General features: G+C 39.2%; 1 protein-coding gene across 1 annotated transcript in view; it reads right to left on the bottom strand.

Moving 5' to 3' along the window:
• The window catches only part of LOC122556531 (protein KIBRA-like), a 143,776-nt gene that overhangs the window by 50,316 nt on the left and 78,005 nt on the right, over window positions 1–15,455 (bottom strand). The window contains exons 9-11 of the mRNA XM_043703296.1: window positions 14,530–14,772; window positions 13,483–13,572; window positions 12,520–13,202 (exon numbers count right to left, since the gene is read on the bottom strand). Of these exons, the coding sequence (XP_043559231.1) occupies window positions 12,520–13,202; window positions 13,483–13,572; window positions 14,530–14,772 (1,016 nt within the window). The remainder of the gene's footprint in view (window positions 1–12,519; window positions 13,203–13,482; window positions 13,573–14,529; window positions 14,773–15,455) is intronic.

The raw sequence follows: 15,455 nt of genomic DNA, 5'->3' as shown, positions 1-15,455 counted from the left end.
AGTACAGATACATTGCTGGTATCTTGTGTCAAAATTGTCAAGGTCTGCTCTGTCCATAAAAATAGGACAATTTAAATCTGGCCATTTACTACCCAGATAACCTACTCTCAATCATCACTAATGCTATGGAAGGTGTAGATAGTGCCATCAAATGGCACTTACATAGCAATAACTTAACCATCACTGTTCAGTTTGACTTTTGTCAGGGACACTCAGGTAATCAACCTATTATAGACTTGGTCCAAACATGAACAAAAGATATGAATTCAAGAGGGAAGATGAGAATGACTGCACTTAGTACAATGATAGCACTTGATTGAATATGGTATCGAGGAGTCTCAACATAATTGAAGAAAATTTCTCCATTGTTTGGAGTCATATTTAGCTTGAGCAAACAACAATGGCTGTCGCAGAAATAAAATCTCAGCTCTAGGACATTACTGCAGGAGTTCCTCAGGACGATATCGGAGGCCCAATGATTTTTAACCAATAAAGACCATCAAATAACATCTGTCAGCTGCCTCGCATGAATTTCAACTTGCTCCTTATGGAGTGAGATGGGCCTTGCTGCAGATGTTGTCCAATTCTGCCACACATTTCGCCACAGACCAAGTCACTCAGACGCCAATAAGATTCCACTAATAGTTCCAAACCAGGAATGTGAGCAATTTGAAGCAGCATTTGCAGATGGTGGTGATTCCATGCATCTTCTGTCCTTATCTTTCTAGATAATAGAAGTCATGGATTTGGAAAGTACTGCTGAAGGAGTCCTGGTGAATTGCTTCAGTGCATCTTGTAGATGACACACACAAGTGCCATTGTGTAATTTTCATGGAGTGAAAGTTGAAAAGTATTAAACATGATGTCAATCAAGCAGGCTGCTTCATCCTGGATAGTGTTCAGCTTCTTGCTATCAGAGCTGCATTCATCCAGACAAGTGGAGAGCACTGTATCACACTTCATACAAATGCCTTTAAGAGGTGGCTTGCGGTGTCAGGACACAAGATACTCACCACAAAATTCCCAGTCTTTGACCTACTCTTGCAGCCAGAGCATTTATAAAGCTGTTCCACGTCTGGTCAATGGTATTCTCAGGATATTGGTGATCAGGAATGTAGCGATGCTAATTCAACTGAAGGTCAGGAGCAATGGCTAGATCCTCTCTCCCAGGAGATGGTCATTGCCTCGCGTGTGTGCGGTGCGCATGTTATTTGCCATTTGTCAGTCCAAATCCAAGTTTGGATGTTGACCAAGTCTTCCTGCAATTGAGTACAGATGCTTCATCATCTGGACACAAATTGTGTTGAACATTGCACAATCAGCAAACATCCCCACTTCTGACCTTATAAAGAAAGGATAGCCTTTGATGAAGCAGCCAAAGATGGATGAGGTTAGGACATTATCCTGCGACTGAGATGATTATCTTCCAAAAGAAGCAACCATTTTCATTTTTGTCAGTTTTAACTGCAAATAGTGGAGAGCTTCTGCCTGATTTCCATTTCATGCAGTTTTGCTCACCTTTCCTGATGTCATATTCAGGTTGTATGCAGCATTAAAGTCACCTTTAATTCCCCTCTTGAATATGGCTTTTTTGTCCATATTTGAACTAAGTCCGGAATTCTGAACTAATGGTCCAGTGACAATACCATTATGCCATCACCTCTCTCACAATTTCTTTAACATTTTGGAACACATGTGACAGAAATAGATAACAACATAGATAAAATAATAAATCATTTGCAAGACCATATTTGCTTGTTGACGGAACCTACAAATAGATTCTCCATCATGAAAGCTAATTCTAACTGAATGCCACATTTAGATACAAGAATCATAAAGCTATACAGCTCGGAAACAGACCCTTCAGTCCAACTTGGCCGACCAGACATTCAAAACTAACTAGTCCTATTTGCCAATACTTGGCCCCTATCCCTCTAAACCCTTCTTATTTATGTACCCATCCAGATGCCTCTGGCAGCTCATTCCATAAATGAGCTCTTTGAATGACTACAAGAAGCAAAACTGGTGATAAACTTAATAAAACGGAATTCTCAAAAGCAGAGGTGACGTTCTTGAGACATAACATCGGTCATGGAAGGTTGACCCCCAGAATACCAAGACTAAGGCCATTGAGGAATTTCCACGACCAACCTCGAAACAAGAGGTGCTTTGATTCTTGGCATTCAGCAGATTCTATCGCAAGTTTGTTCCAAACTTCAGTAGTGGCCCCGTTAACTGATTTGCTGAATCCCCTCGGGTTTGGGAACTAAGATGATCGGCAACTCCACTCAGTCCAGCTTGGTTCGATGAAGTCCTCGTTGAACATGGACTCCACCTCCATCTGGATCTGTCTGGCTTTGAAAGGATAAAGCCGAAAGGGGTGTTGTCGGCAGTATTCCCTACATCTACTTCATGTACAATAGCATTAGTCCTCCCCATCTGATTCTTACATACGTCTTTATAATGCAGTAACAAATCTTTCAACCGCATTCTGTGCTTCTGAGACAGATAGCTTACTAACCCATCCCACTCCTCAAGGACTTCTTCATTTTTTAATCTGTTTTGAGACTCATCAAAATCCACATCATTTGGATTTGATTCCTCACTCTGTGGGGCAGTAACTAACACCTGTTTCTCCAGTTCTTTCTCTCTAGTAGAATCCAGTTTCAACATGCTCAATACTTTTTTTTCCTATCTGGCATCCTTACTAAATAGTTCACCTGACTCAACCTTTTCTCAATTTGATAGGGGCCACTAAACCTGGCTTTGAAGGGATCTCCTATCAAACAGTACTAACATGTCACCCCCTCAGGAAAATGCCTGAATCTCAAAGCTTTTATATGCCTGCTTCATTCTATACTGCTGTTTAGCTCACTCACCTACTCTATTTAGTTTCTCCCTCGCCTCCGATACATAATCTAAGTGTGGGATCTCCAACTTTGAAATTAAAGATAAATTGACAGGACCAAAGGGCCCCTCACTTAGTGACCGAAACTAACTCAAAGGGAGTAAACTGAGCAGATTCATTTGGGGCATCTCTAATGGCAAACAATACGAAGGGGATTCCTCTATCCCAATCATTCGCGTAGTCCTGACAGTGTGCTCTCAACATGGCCTTCAAGATCTGATGCCACCTTTCTGAAGCTCCGTGGGATTCAGGATGGTACGCACTGAATTTAAAGTGCAGTGTACCTGAGCTATCCATAACCTCCTTAAACAGCCGAGCAGTAAAATTTGACCCTCGGTCCAACTGAATCTCTCTGGGTCGTCCATACTGTGTGAAGAAAGGTACTAACTCCTCTACTACCCTTTTTACTTTGATACTCCGTAATGGAATTGCCTCCGGAAATCCATTATGGTTAACAAGTACTGGTTCTCACTTTTAGTTCTCGGGAGGGCACGACACAATCAATTAAACCTGTATGAAAGGTTCTTCAAATCTGGGAACTGGAAACAAAGGTGCTGGTTTTATTACAGCCTGTGGCTTACCTAACATTTAGCATGTATGACACGCAGAAGCTAACCACATCCTTGTGCATTCCAGGCCAATAAAAATATTTTTGTACCTTTGCCTGAGTCTTTTGCACCCCTAGATGTCCTCTTACAGGTAGTTCACGTGCGACCTGTTACACCTCCTGTCTGTATGCTACCGGCAACACAATCTAGTGCACTTCGGCCCATTTCTCATCTGCACTAACCTTCCAAGGTCTCCATTTCTGCCTTAGGATTCTATCTTTCAGATAATAACACTCTGGAATGTTCTCTGCCTCCTTTTCTACATATATATCTTTTATTGTCTTTCTGTTGCAAGTCTCTCAGGAGTAAACACTTCTGTCTGCCTTCTGCCTATTCAAGTTTTTCCTGCATCATTACATCAATCAGGGTATCCGCTAACTGAACATCAACTCCTTTGTCTTTCTCTTCACTTTTCGCTTTGTACTATGACTTATGATAATGGGATCTGGTTACCACACAGTCTGGGAAAATACCAGGATATTTCTGTTTTAACTCCTCAGTTTCTCGGTCTTCCTTGGGCTTCTCCACAACATGGGGTGTTACACCCACTTTGGATCCAGCCAAATCATTTCCAAGAACAAACTGAATTCCTGAAACTGACACTCTGTCAATCACTCCCACTGTAACTTCCCCAGGCTCAAGTTGGTACTCCAACTTGATTTTACATAGGGGAACACTAAATTTCTGTCCATCTATCCCGCAAATTACCACACTCTCGGGTAACAGATCAGAAAGACTGCATATTCGCTCATCTCTTACTATCAGCAACTGGTTAGATCCTGTATCGCTAAAAATTGTAACTTCTTGTCCTTCTCCCCCAGTTCTTTCTGAGTAAACTTCACCCACAGAGGTGAATTCTTTATAGAGATCAGGTACTAACTCCATACCCAACCCCTGCCTAGGCTGTGCACTCTCCTGCAGCTCCTCAGCTCTTTTTGGGGTCTCTTTTGCTACCTTCACTAATGCCTCCAGCTTAGCATCTTTAACCACATCTTTTCCCACAGCACCTTTCTTTAATGACCAGCACTGTGACTTTATGTGTCCCACTTTACCACAATGGAAACACTTGAGGCCTTTCACCTCCTTTCCACTCTCTTGGGCTTCTTTTTTATCTTGTGGTAAATTCTTACCAGTGCTCTCTACTCTTGGTTTCGTAGTGCAGGATCTCCCCTTCTCCCAACTTCTATCCTTCACAGGACAAAGTTCTGGCCGGAAGCTTGTCTTATGCACTAACATGTACTCATCTGCTAATTTTGCTGCCCTTCTCACTTCCTGAACTTTCTGTTCCTCCATGTAAATTCTTACCATGCCTGGAAGTGAGTTTTTAAACTCCTCCAGCAGAATAATCTCTCTTAGAGCTTCAAAGGTCTTATCTATTTTCAAACCAAGTACCCATTGATCAAAATGACTATATTTAATTCTTTTGAATTCAACATAAGTCTGACCTGGTTCTTTCTTTGTGTTTCTGAACCACCGTCGATATGCTTTGATAGCAATACATAAGCACTTAAAATAGCCTGTTTAACCTCTTGATAATCTCTTAACACCTTATCTGAATGTGCGGCAAATACCTCACTCGCTCTGCCTACCAGTTTATTCTGAATTAGCATTACCCATAAATCTCGGACCACTCCATCTGCATAGCCAATTTTTCAAATGAAATAAAGAAGGCTTCAACATTTTTCTCATCAAAATGTGGCGGAGTTTTGACATTTTTATATATATCACCACCTTCTCTTTTAATCTCCATTCTGATAAAATTGACTTTGCTGACGAAGTCGCAACTTCTCAAGTTCAAATTCTCCCTCTTTTTTTGGCTCCCTCCTTTTCATCTCTCTCTCTTTGCTCAGCTAAGAAACTTCTCTCTCTGTTTATCTTCTAACTCCATTTTCCTCAATTGTAGTTTTTCTACCTCTACTGCAACTCGTCGGTTTCTCTGATACACCTAAGTGTTTGAGTAATTCCCTTACAATTTCAGCTTTACTTTTGTCCTTGGTTAAACCTAAATCTAACTTATTTGCTAATTTTAAAAGTATGGCCTTTTGTTTTCCTTCTAAACTTTCTTGGCAAATTTGAGAATCATCTTCAAATATCAGAACCTTTTTCACAATTTTAAGAGCCATTTCTCTCACTTTTAATTTAATCAACCACAAGTCACCGAATAATCTGGTGGGGATTTTTGTACCCCCAAAATCTATTCAAATATGTCTAAACCAGTTCAAATCATGGACCTGAGCACCCAAACTGTTATAACATTGGGTAAACTCTTCTGCTTAATTTAAAACCAGCAATACAGAAAAAAATTATCCCGTACAATAATCTGTGAAAATTCGATAGGCTAAGAACTAGTTAAAGTAAAAATTAGCAACTTTATTTCTTAAAGTATAACAGAGAATAATTAACTAACAACTATTTACAATTGCTAACTCTAACTTGTTATCTTCTCTTCTATAATACTAGCCTGATAAAACTCCAGATTATGATTTACAGAACAAAACTTCTTATCTCAAAATCAGGCAGATTTCGTTTTCTCTGAACTCTGGTCTTCTTTTCTTCTTGGGGATTTCTGCTTCACTGGTTACTGATTGATAAAGGTATCTTTTAAGAGAGCTATTTTTTGGGCAGTCTTTTTACATGTTGGTGTTTGGCAGTTCTCCTCTCAATTGTTCAATTTTCTCCAGTCTTATACCCCCCAAAGCATCAGATTATGTCATTGGCTTTAAGATTGTCAATATACTAAATTCAAACTGGATTGGAGATTGGTATTTTTTGGGATATAATTTAAACTGGTTGGCCTAATTCGAATCTGTTTTGTCATTTCCACGCAATCAGCTAATCGAGTTGTTTGACCAAATGTTACATTATACTTCTTTTCAGAACACTTGGTTCTGTTAGGTAGATCTGTTGCTTTTAACTCTCTTAAAGGTACAGTATATCCACATCTTCATAACACAGGCATTTGGTCCCTCGAGCTATTGCAAAATTATTCCATTTCCTGATGAACTAATCTGTCTTAAAGATTCCAAAAAGGAAAGTCTGTCCAAGCAACAATAATTCAATGCGGATTACCTAATAGTGTAAGGTAAGAGCAAGCCCATTTTTAAAAACAATACATTGGAAGGTCATATATCGACCATTTATATGGAGCACTTGAGAAAGCATCGATCATACAGTTTTAGATTCTGTGGGGTAAAAATTTCAACTGATTCAAATAAAATATTGATAAAATAAAACAAGAAATCTCAAGTTAACCACATTTGTTTGTTTAAGTATCCAATTGATTAAAAGCCAACAAATCAAATAGCATTTCATATCAGTAAACAGCTGAGTAAAGGCTACTTTACACACCACAAATCAATTTTTTTTTTCAGAAATAGCACTTAGTAGTCATCTAAAGTCAGACTCCACCACTTACCCCATGCATTGCAGCAAGATATTCCCTATGTTCCAGCACTGACATTGCACATTCCACATTTAAATCACCCTCATCTCCACACAAGTGTCACCTTCTCACCACATTGTCCAGTCCCACAACTGCTCATAATCCAGATTTCTCAAGTCTGCTCATGCTGATGGGTATTAATCCTTATGACCCAACCAATCTCTTTTCCAGATCCAAGCATCTTCTGACTGTTTCCTCAAATGCCAATGACATCTTTTGCCCTTGCTTTGCCATATCTAAATGATAATTGCCGCTTTTCATCCAACCACACCCTCCCATCTCCAGTTTGATACTTAAATCCCAGTCAGTAAATAAAAGTAGAAAATGCTGGAGAAACTCATCAGACCTGGCAGCATCTGTGGAGAGAGAATCAGAATTGATATTTTGAGTCTGATATGACTCTTCTTCAGAACCTCCAGTCAGGTCTGGAGAAGTCACGTCAAATTCAAACAATAATGGTTTCTCTCTCCACAGATGCTGCCAGACCCGCTGAGTTCCTCCAGAGTTGTGACTTTATTTTAGATATCCATTGGCATTGAGCTGCTCCTATCCATTAATTCTTGCCACCATATTACAGTGCATACTGGACTTTAAAAAGAGATGGATATGAGAGAACATTTCTCAAGGAAGAGTTCAGAGGGTCCTGCAGATATTGAATAATAAAGAATGTAGAGCAGATTTATGAAAAAAGAGTGAAAATGCAAAAAGAGACAGTGAGGGAGGGAAAAATAGGAGACAGATAAAAATGATCATGAGAAACAGTAGAATATAAATAAAGACTGAACAGAATTACAAAGTCAGAATAAACATGATGTTGTTGTTATAACAAAAGAAGTTTTTGTGTAAGAGCAACACTACAGAAGTTTTTTAAATTTCTCATAGATTTAGAATGCAGGTGGAATTTTTGTCCTTTAGGAAAAAGCTTCAAATCCAATTAAAACATTGTATCATTCCAAAGCAAAATATTTCCATCAAATTACCTCCCTTCCCACTTCCTGTTGTTTTTTTAAGACCAACTCTACAAAAAGCTATAGGATTTGAGAGAAGCAAATGAGTTGGCCTCTTCAGAATAAACTCAGTTGTTGATGTTACAAAGACAAAAGGTCTACCAAACTGATTACCAGCAACTGTGCCATCCAATAAGCACAATAGTGTACACAAAATAAGCCATGAGACTGATGACCTATTATACAACAACGGAGGGCAGACTTTCCTTTTGTTTCCTACATATATTTCATATTAAAATAGAAGTCTTGCAATCCTAATTGCACTAACCTTAATAACATAACATCACATGACAAATTGACAGTAATAGATAGAATCTAATCCACATCGTAAACTCTTAATAGATCTTGTACATTAGCCAACCACTTAAATACTACCAGGGATTATTTTTTACACTCACTGCAGAGGACCATTTAGTATTGTAATAAATCATATGAAAAACTGCAGTTCTGACAATTCAACACCTCCATAGGCTGGATGCATACATCCCTTGAAAATAGTAAAGACAAAAAAAATGTTTTTTTACTCATGTCATAAGCAAGAAATGAAGGATGTTGATAGTGGGAGATTCAGCAATGATAGTGTCATTGAATGTCAAGGGGTGACAGCTCGATTCTCTCTTGCTGGAAATGGTCATTGCCTGGCATTCATATGACATGAATTTCAAGCCCAATTCACAAACACCAAACCAATTCACAACATTTAGTAAATAATTCTTCCTCTGAGAGCTGAGATTGCCCCATCACACAAACATTAATTTAAAAAGCATGACTTAAACATATCATTAAAAAACAGCATCTGGCATTTAACAAAATAAAAGTCAAGGAAGAGGATAAAAGAAAATAATTTGGTGACTGTAATCATACTTGATAAAAAGGAAGATGGTGTATCAGATCAGTTATCTAAAGCAAAAGAATTTTCAAGGAGTTTTCTTTATTTCCTCATGGGACGTGGGCATCACTGGCTGGCCAACATTTATTGCCCATCCCTCACCGCCCTTGAGATGGTGGTGGTGAACCTCCTTCTTGAACCGCTGCAGCCCATGTGCTGTAGGTAGACCCACAATGACATTGGGGAAGGAATTCCTGGATTTTGATTCAGCAACAGTGAAGAACGGCAATGTATTTCCAAATCAGGATGTTGAATGGTTTGAAGGGGAACTTGCAGATGGTGGTATCCTCATGTATCTACTACCATTGTTCTTCTAGATGGAAGTAGTTGTGGGTTTGAAAGATGGCATCAAAGGATCTTTAGTGAATTTCTGCAGTGCATCTTGAAGATGGTACACACTCCTGCTACTGAGCTTCAGTGGTGGAAGGAGTGGATAGTTGTGGATATGGTGCCAATCAAGTAGACTGCTTTTCTTGGATGGTGTCATGCTTCTTGAGTGTTGTTGGAAAATGGGCAATATTCTATCACATGTAGATGGTGGGCAGGCTTGGGGAGTTAAGAGGCAAGTTATTCATTGCAACATTCCTAGCCTCTAGCCTGCTTTTGTAGTCATTGCATTTATATGGCGAATCCAGGTGAGGTTCCGGTCAATAGCAACCTTGGGATATTGACAGTGGGGATTTGGTAGTGGTAACATCATTGAATGTCAAGGTGCAGTGGTTAGATTGCCTCCTATTGGAGATGGTCATTGCCTGGCATTTGTATGGCACGAATATTACTTGCCACTTGTCAGCTCAATCCTGGACATTTTCCAGATTTTATTATATTTGAATATGGACTGCTTCAGTATCTGAGGAATCGCGAATGGTGCTGAACATTGGGTAATCATTGGTGAACATCCCCATTTCTGACTTTATGATGGTTGAAAATGATTGGGTCTTGTGTCTCAAGAAACCAATCCTTATTCTAACCACCTTATGTAATATTATCGGTTCTAATGAAACTATCTGTACAGTTCTATTAGTATTTCAGTTACCTTGCTCTATTTCCCTCCCATCAGGTTACTGGTAAGATTATTAGGTGTCGACTCCACACATTGCGATTCATAATAACCCTTAGGATTTTGCAGCATATGTTAGCCAATAGATAGCGTTCAGCAGTGAGTTGCCAATGGCAGAAAGGTTCAAAACAACTTGACCTACTTTAAGAGAAAGAGAGGGCAGGTGGCTGAGGTGTCAGTGGGGGAGCACTTTGGGGCCAGTGACCATAATTATATTAGCTTTAAGATAGTGTTGGAAAAGAATAGACCGGATTTAAGAATTGAAGTTTAAACTGGAGGAAAGCTCATTTTGACTGTATTAGGCAAGAACTTTCAAGTGTTGATTGGGGTGGATGTTCACAGGTACACCTTCAAAAATGAGATAATGAGAGTTTACAGACAGTATGCTCCTATTAGGGTGGAAGTACATGTCTGGTAGGTGTAGGGAATGTTAGATGACTAGAGAAATTGAGGTTTTTGTCAAGATTAAGAAGGAAGCATGTGTCAGGTATAGACAGCAGAAATCAAGTAATTCCCTAGAAAAGTATAAAGGCAGTTGGAGTACACTTAAGAGAGAAATCAGGAGGTCAAAAAGGAGACTTGAGATAGCTTCGAGAAATAGAACCAAACAGAATCCATATGTAAAAGCTCAGGGAGTGGATTTAGATACTAAATGAGTATTTTGCATCAGTATTTACTGTGAAGGAGGATATGGAAGGTATAGAACATGTAGAAATAAATAGCAACATTTTGAACAATGTCCATATTACAGTTGAGGTGGTGCTGGATGTCTTAAAATGCAAAAAGTTGAATAAATCCCCAGGACCTGATCAGGTGTACCCTAGAACTCTGTGGGAAGCTAGGGAAGTGATTGCTAGGCCACTTGCTAAGATATTTGTTTCATTGATAGCCGCAGGTGAGGTGCCGGAAGACTGGATGTTGTTTAACGTGGTGCCACTATTTAAGGAAGGGAGTAAAGAAAAGCCAGGGAACTATAGACCAGTGAGCCTGGCTTCAGTGGTGAGCATGTTGTTGGAGGGAATCCTGAGGGATAGGATTTACATGTATTAAGGAAGGCAAGGACTGATTAAGGATAGTCAGCATGGCTTTGTGTTTGGGAAATCGTGTCTCACGAACTTGAATGAGTATTTTGAAGAAATAACAAAGCAAATTGTTGAGGGCAGAGCAGTGGATGTGACCCTTATGAAGTTCAGTAAGGCGTTCTGGGAGATTTGTCATGGTAGACTGGTTAGCAAGGTTAGATCATATGGAATAAAGGGAGACCTAGCTATTTGGATCGTTATTCAAAGGATCTTGCTCGAGGGTAGAAGACATGGGGTGGTGGTGGAGAGTTGCTTTTTAGACTGGAAGCTTGTGACCAGTGTTTGCCACAAGAATCGGTGCTGGGTCCGCTCCTTTTTGTCATTTACATAAATGATTTGGATGTGAACAAAAGGGGTATAGTTAGTAAGTTTGCAGATGACACCAAAATTGGAGGAGTTGTGGACAGCGAAGGTTATGTTAGTGTCCAAAAAGATCTTGGTCAGATAGGCCAATGGGCCGAAGAGTGGCAGATGGAGTTTAATTTAGATAAATATGAGGTGCTGCATTTTGTAAAGGCAAATCAGAGCAGTACTAATACACTCAATGGTAAGGTCCTGGGGAATAATGCTGCACAAAGAGACCTTGGAGTGCAGGTTCATTGCTCCATGAAAGTGGAGTCGCAGGTAAATAGGATAGTGAAGAAGGTGCTTGATATGCTTACCTTTAAGTGTAGGAGTTGGGGAGTCATGTTGCAGCTGTACAGGACATTGGTTAGGCCACTGTTTGAATACTGCATGCCATTCTGTTCTCCCTGCTATAGGAAGGATGTTGTGACACTGAAAATGTTCAGAAAAGATTCACAAAGACGTTGCCAGGGTTGGAAAGTTTGAGCTAAAGGGAGAGGCTGAATAGACTTGGGCTATTTTCCCTGGAGCATTGAAGCTGAGGGCTGGCCTTATCAAGGTGTATAAAATCATGAGGGGCATGGATAGAGTAAATAGCCAAGGTCTTTTCCCCAGGGTGGGGTGTCCAAAACTGGAGAGCGTTAAGTTTAAGGCGAGAGAAGCAAGATTTAAAATGGACCTAAGGGACAACTTTTTCACGCAGAGGCTGGTGCATGTACAGAATGAGCTGATAGAAGAAGTGGTGAAGGCTGGTACAATTACAACATTTAAAAGATATCTGGATGGGTACATAAATAGGAAGGGTTAAGAGGGATATTGACCAAATGCTGGCAAATGGGACTAGATTTATTTCGTATGTCTGGTCAGCATGGACAAGTTGGACCGAAGGGTCTGTTTCCATACAGAATATCTCTATGATGGATGACTTATTCATTTTTTTTTTACAGTAATGGTTCATAGTATCAACAGCTGTCTATCTTTATCAAAATAAAAAAAGGTTTTATGGACCCCATTATTTCAGGCTCTGAAATGTTCAAACATGCTCAGCACATTCAGCTAAAATAGAAAAAACAAATTTGCACTTTACAACATCTCACAAGCCTTAATGCCAAGAAAATAATTCTTCATGTATTAACTCATGATAGCCATTTCATGAAAATAGCATTTGAATATCTTACCTTCTATTCTTTCATTGCTTTTTATACAAATTCCAAATTCTTCACTCAATGCTTTTGATGAATTGCTACAAAGCCCTGATTCTGATCCAATTTCAGCTTCCAAATTTAAAGAGGGTGACAAAACCTTATTTGGTGGTATAGATCTTGAAGAAATCTGATTATCATCTTCAGTGTGTAAACCGAAGTTAGCAATATCAGCAAGCAGTCCTGTGTCTTCAATGTCTGTAGCAACATGGTTCAAAAGGGGGTCCCCTGAAGGAACCATAAAATGAGGGTCTATTACCAAGGGAGAGCTAGGTGGTGACAAGGAGGACAAGGAAGACCTAGGTGATAGCGAAGAAAGAGATTTTGGAGTCTCAGACAAAGACCTCCGCGCTTGAATCTTGCTTGAAGCTCCACAAGTATCTATGTAAGAGGAACCATTGCGAGAACTGACCACTTCATTTTCATGAATGGTAGTTATGCAGCCCGCTGGTCTGTTGCCTGAAGTGCCCTCTTGAAGCAAGATGTCTAGTTTATACTGATAGTCAGAGTCTACGGTGTGTTCTGGATGATCATAATAGAGGTCAGTGAAGCTAACAGAGCTTGAGGATCCTTGGCTTGATGCAGCAAGGGATCCATGGCTGGACGTCAATGACCCTTTACTACTTCCAGATGATAGTGACAAAGTGCTGGTTGAGAGACTAAGACAAAAAATGTTATGAAATACATCAATATAGCAAATGTGACTTAATTACAAAAATCTAAATCTACAGAATTAAAACACAGTAGGTGCCAAACAATTAGTTAGTTAATTTTAAATGACGTGGATTATGTTATAATTGTTTCTAAAATGTATGAAAGTAGCATACATTCATAGCTTACAAAATAATTTTCCAAACACAGAATTAAATGCAGCAGTTATTTGACATGATTCATTGATTCACATATTATTTCAATCATTAAACCTGTGCAACAGCTTACCTTTGTAGCTGCGAATGCAATGATGAGGCTAAACGTGTTGCTTCTTCTAACTCCCTCAACAAGTTGTTTCTCCTGCTATGCATCTTCAATCTGTAGAATAAATAACATTATCACCAACTCATTAGTCATAATCCTCTTTCCTTTGAATTATTTTATTCCGGCATTCAAGTATCCACTGTGAATTGGAACATTAAACCTTCTCTGTGGCTAGGAAGATATACACTTGCTGTCAAAGGAGTGCAACAAAGATTCACTTGACTGTTCACTAGACTGATTCCTGATGTGGGAGAATTCAGTGAACTAAATGTATATATTTCCTAGAGTTTACAAGAATGAGAGATGATCTCAGTAATTATATATTTATTCAGAAACGTATTAGGGTAGTTGCTGAGAGCTGGATTTCTTGCTTGTGAAGTCTGGAAACGAGGGGTCATAGTCCTTGCTAGTATTCTTATAGAATTCTCCCCAGTTTTCAGGTTCTTTGCTAATGAGGTTTTGAGATATATTTTCACATTTCAACTCTCAATGCTGTTATTTTAACAGCGCAGACACATTCTTACGTATATATCACCTTTATTGTGCCACATCTTAAAGATAATCCAAACCAATGATCATTTATTGACCAAAAATATACAGGCTTTAATTTAAATGACTTCTTCATGGAGTCATAGAGATGTACATATCCTGAAAAGAAATTTCAACTAATGTCTTTTTACTTCCTTATTTTTGACGAATAATACAGCAAGTGCGAGGCATCATAGGGCAATTAGGATATGCAAGAAATTATTGCAAAACCAGTGATACCCACATCCTGTGAAAGGAGAATAAGCAAGTTGTTTGGCAATTCAGATACATGTCCTCACTTGTTTTGACTGTTCACAGATCTTCTATTATTCCATACAGTTTGAGATAATCAAAGTAATTTCGTCAATTTGTCAGCAATTTTCATGTGCACTTTGGAAATAAAAAATATTTGCTTGCAAATACATAAATTAAAAGATATGTTTTCATATTGCTGCACTTATCTCAGGAAGCTTGGTCACAAACCTTTCTGTCAGTGCTTTGCTTTGTGTGTCCCTTGCAGCCTGAAGATCATCTGCCAATCGCTTCCTTTCTATCTCCAGCTGTTCGACTTCACTGTGTGCCCATTTACGAGGGTTAATAAACTGCAGCTCCTTCAAAAGTTCTTCTTTCTCATTGATCAGTATCAGCCTGTCCCGTTCCGCATCTAATACTCCAGGCCATGCCTCACTGGTAAGTTTAGCCAGTTCAATCTTGATATTTGAAATCCTGCCAATAAAATAAAATCACTACCAAAACCAAAACTGTGGCTATTCAGATGGGTTATCATTCTGGCATTAGGCCTGAAGCATTCCGCACAAATTTGACCAGAGGAAAAGAACATAGAATTTCCAGATACGGCATAATTTAACTATGATTGTTGAGTAAAATGCTTTGTAGAACAAAATTAGAAATTGTTTGAAAATCTCAGCAGATCTGGCAGCATCTGCAGAGAGAAATAAGAGTTAATATTTTGGGACCAGTGAGCTTTTTTCAGAACATTCTTTCAGTTTTTTTTGTTTCAGATTGTTGTAGACTTGTCAGAACTATTAAAAAAAAACTTCTCAGCCTGGATTTTTACCCTTCACGTGAATTGCAAAAGCCTATCCCAGAGAAACTTCAGTAAAGCCTCAGATGCTGCTGAATGCCAAGGTGGTTTTAGTGCCAGAAGATTGGAGGCTGGCAAATGTGGTTCCCTTGTTCAAGAAGGGGAGTAGGGATAACCCTGGTAACTATAGGCCGGTGAGTCTCACTTCTGTTGTGGGCAAAATCTTAGAGAGAATTGTAAGGGATAGGATTTATGAACATCTGGATAGGAATAATGTGATCAAGGATAGTCAGCATAGTTTTGTGAAGGGCAGGTCGTGCCTCACAAACATTATTGAATTCTTTGAGAAGGTGACGAAGGAGGT

The sequence above is a fragment of the Chiloscyllium plagiosum genome, chromosome 14, assembly GCF_004010195.1.
Source record: "Chiloscyllium plagiosum isolate BGI_BamShark_2017 chromosome 14, ASM401019v2, whole genome shotgun sequence".
Taxonomy (NCBI): Eukaryota; Metazoa; Chordata; class Chondrichthyes; order Orectolobiformes; family Hemiscylliidae; genus Chiloscyllium; species Chiloscyllium plagiosum.
This window is presented reverse-complemented; position numbering and strand designations above follow the sequence as displayed.